At 43.2% G+C, this 7,007-nt stretch overlaps 1 protein-coding gene across 1 annotated transcript; it reads right to left on the reverse strand.

Moving 5' to 3' along the window:
• Positions 1-2,604: 2,604 nt before the first annotated feature.
• IL20 (interleukin 20) lies at positions 2,605-6,232 on the reverse strand. The gene is made up of 5 exons (XM_003822915.5): positions 6,074-6,232; positions 5,721-5,786; positions 5,449-5,601; positions 4,630-4,704; positions 2,605-3,596 (listed from the first exon to the last, which is right to left on the reverse strand). Exons 1-5 carry the CDS (start codon positions 6,230-6,232, stop codon positions 3,519-3,521), a joined length of 531 nt encoding a protein of 176 aa, XP_003822963.2. The 3' UTR covers positions 2,605-3,518.
• Positions 6,233-7,007: the final 775 nt, after the last annotated feature.

Here is a 7,007-nt window from a genome sequence, read left to right on the forward strand (position 1 = left end):
AGTTGCACCAGGAAATTAATTTTTAGTGCTATAGCTTGGCAGGAAACCTCATCATTTTCCTCTGATAGTGGCCAGAGCTGCTGCTGGTCAGGTGCTTTGTATGTCCTGGGCATTCTACCCATCCAGCAAAGTCCAGGGGTTAAAAGCATGGTTCTCCAGTCTTCCCACGTGCATTCATATTTTATCTCCACCATTGGTAGCTAGTGAACTTGAACATGATATTTTACCTCTCATCTTCAATTTCCTCATCTGTAAAATGGGAATAATAATGGAAATATCTCATCATGCTCTTGTGCAAATTAGATGGCCAGATATTTGTAACATGCTTAGAACACTTACATTATAAGTACTGGTACAAATTAGCTATTGCAATCTCATTTAGTCCTCATATCCATTCAGTCTGGCAAGTAATATCCCCACCTTGCAGATGAAAAACTGAAGATGGTGATGTCCCTTGTCCAAGACAGTGAGAGTCAGAGTCAGAATTTTTACTTATGTCTCTAGGAAACCAAACCTCATTATTCCTTTCTGCTGTGCTTCTGAAGACAAGATGCCATTGTTGGGAAAAAGGACAAGAAAGTCCAAAAGTATGTAGGGCTGTAGTATCAGACCACCCACATTCATATCTTGGTTCTGACTTCTATTAGCTGTAAAACCTTGCACAAATTACTTACCATTTCTGAGCACACTGTCATTTGCAAGCTGGTAGTAAGATTAGTTGTTTCAATAAGACTAAGGTTGTTTTAAGGATTAAATAGTGTACTATATGTGAAGCTTCCATTACAACGCCTGGCACATGCTAAGTGCTTAATACTTGACAATAATAATTTTGGTTATTGTAATCAGAAGTGACTATCATAAACCATTCTTCAGTGTCTGTCCTCAATGGTCCCATCTTTGTGCAGTTTTCCCTTAACCTCCAGTCTACTTTGATGTCTCCATTGTTGAATTCCTCATTATTCAACATTGTTGAATTCCCTCATGTAGTGCTACAGTAAGTCAAGAAGAAAAGAGACAAATGACTTGGAGGAGAAGATGGGTTCTTCAGGGAAGATGAATAGACAGGCAAAGGGTAACAAGACAATGGCAACATAGTGACATGGAGTCCCCAAAGACCAAGGCTTCCTATTGCCCAGACTTTCAGAAGAGTCAAAAATGCTTCCTAAGGCTGGGCATGTTGGCTTCAGTCCTGTAATCTCAGCATTTTGGAGGCCGAGGCAGGTGGATCACTTGAGCTCAGGAGTTCGAGACCAGCCAGGGCAACAGGCTGTCTCTACAAAAAATACAAAAATTAGCTAGGTATGGTGGTATGCACTTCTATTCCCAGCTACTCGGGAGGCTGAGGTGGGAAGATTTCTTGAGCTTAGGAGTTCAAGACCAGCGTGGGAAACAGAGCAAGACCTGTCTCAAAAAAAAAAAAAAAGAAAAGAAAAGAAAAAGCCTTCCTAGGAAGCAAATAGAGGAGCTGTGTCTTTAGCTCTGTGGTCAAACTCAGACATGGCCATCTGGGAGACACTCACCATATCCTTAGCAGATGAAACCAGCTTCCTCCTTGCCATGTAGCATCCCTTGGAGGTGATGATTCTAATTTTAGCACTGAGTTCCATGCGGTTGACCTCTCAACTCTGTTTCTTCAGAGTTGAAGCCAAGTTGTTTATCAGATTGGTCAGAGAGAATCAGGAAATATGCAACTGAAAAACCTGATAGATGAAGGGTGAAAAGGGGTAAAAACCTGATAGAAAATGGGCAACAATAGTGGGAGTATGAACTTGCAAAAGCAAGGGAGCAAATCAAAGGAACATAAAAGACCACCTCTTCCGTCACCCTGTAAAGTAGATATTACCATTCTGTTTCCCAAAGGAAGAAATTAAGTCCAAATAAAGTTCAGTTTTGCCCCCACAAATCACTCAGGTAATGAGAGCTGAGTCATGATTTGAACCCATCAAAAAATATCTGGAAAAAATAAGCATAAATGTTTAAAAGTGGTTGTCTGAGGGTGGTGAGATTATGGGCGATTTTAATTTTCTTCTTTATATTTCTGTTTTCTTCCAAAATTTCTTTTCTGTTGGGCAGTTGTTACTTGTATAATGAGAGTTATCAAAAGTTAAAGTCATTGAAACTATATCAGGGCCCAGGCTAAGAACAGGGAGTAGCAATTAAAGCAGTAAGGAGAGTTATCTTTAGGACCCAGGGAATCAGCCTGAGACTGTTGTTTCTGAGACTGAGAAAACTAAGCAGCTAAATTGGGGGTGCGCTTCAGAGTGAGGTGGGGGAAGAAGGAAGGAACCAGGCCAGGCCAGAACTCTGGCTCCTCGGTGTCCAGGGACACTCAACCTGAAGGGGGCCTGGAAAGAAAACACTGACTTAATAGTTGGACACAAAGGTAAGGACTTGATCTGGTAACAACCTAAACTCTGAGGCTGGACAGAATCCAAAATGGAAGGGCCTCAAAAGGGGGCTCATACACCTCCCTGGGCAAGACTCTAGACCTACAGTTTGAACCTGTGTGTTTTTAACCTTTATAATAGAGCCTCATGCCCATTGTAATTTGTCTTGCAAGAGTATGGGGTGAGAAAGAAAACAGAGGTATAGAAAGGGCAGTGCTCCAAGCCAATGAGGCGAAAGCAGAGATGGCTGAAGCCCCTCACTGTCACAGTCCTTTTGAGAGGAGGGCAGTCGTGGGGTCAGAGCAGTATGAATTAGGAGATAGAGCTGAGGATGAAATCTGCAGGAGAGAGAAGGTCCAGGTTCCTACATCTTCTTCCTCAAAGGAGCAAGAGGACCTGGGGTGAAATGAGATTCAAACTTATCCTCAACATGGTCTCTGCTCTTGAAACATTTGCAAACTCCAAGCAGATGTTATGCAAAGAAAACTTTATTTGTAGAAATACATGCTGGCCGTGTAGGATTCCTGGCTGGAAGATACACAATTATGGGACTGGGGAGTCTACTGGGGATGGTCAGTAATTGTAAGGTAGATGTGCAATTCCACATCAAAACTTATTCCACAACCCATCCTAAGTAGTCATTGGTTCAATTTCAAATATCTCACAGAGCATCAGCAATGAGTAAATATGTCCTTAGTTGAATACAAATGAATAACCCCCCAGTCACTCTTCTAGAATTTACAAGGTTTTTTTTTTTTTTACTGTATAAAAATACATCACCTGCTCTAGTCAGGTTATAAATATAATCTGTGAATTTTTTTAAAGTCTAATGTCCAAGTAAAAAAAAAAATACATTAAATAGCAAAAAATAAATAAATATATTAACTAATAAATATATCCAATAGCAGAAAGATATTACAAAAATCTTATACAAGTATGGTCTCAATTAAGATTGGGGATGCATAAAGACAATCATGCAAGGAAGCAAGTAATGCATAAATAAGATACACTGTGACCAGCACTAGACTAGTACAGTAAAGAGATGGTGGTTTGGGGTCATGCCTCGTCTGCAGGTATTGAAGACTGGAGCTCTTGACCTCGAATACTCTTAGCAGCATCATCACTTTCCTCCTATTCTGTCTCCTCCATCCATTGCAGAAGAATGTCTAGTTCCCCCAAAGCCTTCACAACTGCTGCCTGAGGTTCCAGCTGAAAGAGACACACACCCATGTGGTTAGCAATTCATGAGACAGCATTTGCTCCAGGGTTACTTCTCTCTTTTATGGATAGGTCTGCTGACAATTGTGAGCAGAGCATTCTTTTCAAGATGAAGCACTTAAAGAAGTTATAGAATCTCAAGATATCACACAAGGAAGGGAAATCATTGAGTTCATCACCCTGGTCTTATGTACAGAAACTGAGGTGCAAGGGGGTAGCAGAAGTAAAACTGCTACTTAAGACTCTTGAATCACAGAGATCAAAATAATCAAGCTATTTTCTTTAAGAAACGTGTGTGTGTGTGTGTGTGTGTGCGTGCCTGTGTGTGTGTGTAGGGGTTGCCTATGGTGCACACATCAGTTAAACAGATATTGATTGTGCCAATCACCTAGCTGATGGTTAGGGATGAAAAGGTGAATGGCACAATTCCTATCCACAGCTGAGTGAGGAGACTGGCAAAAACAGGCAACTAAAATGTAGTGTGGTGAATAAAGGGATGATATTCCTACAAGATGATGTGGGAGGCATCTAACTCTGAGAGAAGGAGCCAGCACCATCCTGAAAGTGATGCCCAGGCTGAGTCTTTAAAGGATGAGTAGGATTTAGTCAGTGAGGAGTGAAATCCAGGCCTTCCTGGCAGACATGAGAAGGTGTGAAGGTGAGAAATTGAATGGCATGGGTGTGTGTGTGAAATTGTGAGTGTTTTCAAAGGTACATACAAGTGTGTGAACACTGTAAAACTATTGCCTCTGGTTTGTGCAGCTAAAAGATCCAGATGTCACTGTAGTGACTTGATGGAATCATGGCCATTCCCTTTCCATTTCCAGAGCATCACCCAGAGAGGGTACTCCTCTAGAGCCTGGAGGGGTGTCCCCTGGGTTAAAGCAAGGGCTGGTCCTCATGATTTCAGAGGGCTATGAACCTGAAGGCTACAGGATGTCTAACAGTGAATAACCATCCCACCTACCTATGATCTCAGTTCTTAAAACACACCCATCCCAATCAATGCCAAAGTCGCATATACCTTTTCAAAGTGACTCAGAATCTGGCTGTATTTCTTCATTGCTTCCTCCCCACAATGGCATGTCATGTGGGCATGCTGAAAAGGACCCAAAGAATAATAGATTATATTACAGATTCTGATTTTTTGCCATTGACATGAAGCAGGTAGAAATTCTACTCTTTCACCCACAACCCTGAGGATGCTTATTCCTATAGAAAAGCTCTTTCAGACCTCACATTTGGAATCATTAAGTTCATCATCAGCTAGGAGAGGAAGCCATCTTTTAGGCTCAAACATGGAACTCATCACTTCTTTTTTAGAAATAGGCAGGCAGTACTGAAGGCATTTGCCATCCCCGTACCCCATCTGGCCTCCCCACAACCCCCAGCTGTAGTCTAGGAGCTCTATCCCAGAGCTCTTTGAGCCCCCATGAGAAAAAAAAAAAAAGAATTGAATTCCTAGGTCCTATTCAGACTATATTCTGAGGTCAAGCTCAATGGTCTACTAATTGACTGCCTAGACAGAGGATGCACTAATATACTGTAGGATACCTCACCTACAGAAAAAGTATAATTTCAAAGACAACAGAGTTATCATTAATATCAAATAGTTAGCATCTTATAGTTCTTTAGACTTTGCAAAGTACTTTTTGCCTAGAGCATATACCAAAAAGTCAATAAAACTGAGTTCTTATTACCTAGTCACATGTCTCAACACAGATTATTAGAACTTTTGGACTCAGTTTCTCCATCCATTAAATGGAGGTAGGAAAGAGTTTAGTTGCTAAGCCATTGAAGCTGTGTGCTGAGATGCATCCTGTCACCCAAGACCCACACTCACACAGAGCCGGAGGTCCTTCTTGATGGTAAGAAAGGAATTGGCAAGGCTGCTGATCTTCCGGAGAGTATAATGGTCAGGGGTCTGGTAGTTTTTAAATACCCTGTCCAGATACAGTCTTAGCAAATGGCGCAGGAGGCAGCATCGATTCGCAGGCTGCAAAAAAACACAGGTATATTGGTGAGGGGAAAGGGGAGAGCAGAGACAAGACCAGGGTGATGGAGATGCTCCCACTCCACTCCTCCTCCCAGAGTTTGTCTGGGCCAAGCACATACCTTTGTGTCTTGCAAAGACTCAGTCCTCCTTAAGATTCTGATGTCAATGTTTCCATCTTTGGCTTGCTAAACAGAAGAAGACAAAACAAGCAAGGATGAGTCAGTGCCTGCTGCCAGGGTCTTCAATATCAAGACTTCTCATCCACTCCCTGCCAAGAACTAGTGGGAGGTGTCCTTTCCCAAAACATTTTACATATTTGAACTACAGTTATTTCTTTGGAATACATCCCCCGGGTAAGGAATCCCCAGCCTGCCTCTTTTTATGATTACACTGCCAGGACTGCCAGGAAAGAGAAACAGACAAGGAAGGAAGAGAAAAGGCTTTCAGGAGAGGTAGATACCCGCTTACGTACCACACTGCCCCGTATCTCAGAAAATCCATTTCGTATTTCCTGAAGGTTTGTGGCGATCACACAGCTTCCCAAATTGAGTGTCTTCAGTCCAGTGGAAGGAGTCCATAGGAGATAAAACGCAGCAGAGAGAAGGCTGAAGGCAAGACTAGAGGCTTTCATCTTAGGCCTGAAATCTGGAGACCACAGGAGCTAGGAATTCAAAGAAGAGAGCATGACTTACTGATTTTCCCCTCCTCCAAGTGTCCACGGGGTGAGGGGTGGGGGGTCAGGGGAAGAGAACAGCCTTATCTGGCCTCAGACAGTGTGGCCCATGCACGCAACTTACTAAGAAAAACTGCCGAGCCTCCCATGAAGAGAAGATTTCAGGTCTGAGTTCAGAGTCTGAGTGCGAGTTGGTGCCACAGGTCGTGGCTCCTTTATTCTGTCCCCATCCTGGCTCCGCCGTTAGTGCCCAGCAGGTAAGGCCTGGAACAGCAGGCACTTGCAGTGAATAGATAGAGAATGACATTTCAGGGGAAATGTCAAAACTTGTTTTGGGGAATTGACGCATATAGCCTCCCCTTCCAGAAAGCCAACGTAGCTCACCCTTCTGGTCCCCTCAGACCCACAGGGGAACTGGGGAGAAATCGAATCTCACAGAAGCTGTGGCTGCGCCATCGAAAACACCTAGGGGGAAATTGTCTGGATTTTATGGCCACCCACAGGGCAGAGAAACTGAGCTCTGTTTGGCATTTGTCTGAGATCAGATAGGTTATTTGAGGGTAACAGATTCGTTTAAGCCCCAGAGGCAAATAGAAAGTCAATGATTTCATAACAAGCCTACTGCCAGGGAAAGGCAAGACGTGATGGGCAATCAGCCCGATTCCACCTAACACTCAAGTGTCTGGGACTCCACAGCGCCCTCTGCAGGAGGACTGTAGTCAGGCACTCCTGG

This window comes from Pan paniscus, chromosome 1 (genome assembly GCF_029289425.2).
Source record: "Pan paniscus chromosome 1, NHGRI_mPanPan1-v2.0_pri, whole genome shotgun sequence".
NCBI classification, from domain to species: Eukaryota; Metazoa; Chordata; class Mammalia; order Primates; family Hominidae; genus Pan; species Pan paniscus.

What these genes read in the sequence shown, in the direction of transcription:
- IL20 (XM_003822915.5), bottom strand. Translation starts at nt 6,232, where the DNA reads ATGAAAGCCTCTAGTCTTGCCTTCAGCCTTCTCTCTGCTGCGTTTTAT. An exon ending in CTGAGATACGGGGCAGTGTG is followed by an intron (nt 5,787 to 6,073) that starts GTACGTAAGCGG and finishes TCTTCTGTTTAG; the next exon opens with CAAGCCAAAGATGGAAACAT. An exon ending in TTCTGAGTCACTTTGAAAAG is followed by an intron (nt 3,597 to 4,629) that starts GTATATGCGACT and finishes TGTCTCTTTCAG; the next exon opens with CTGGAACCTCAGGCAGCAGT.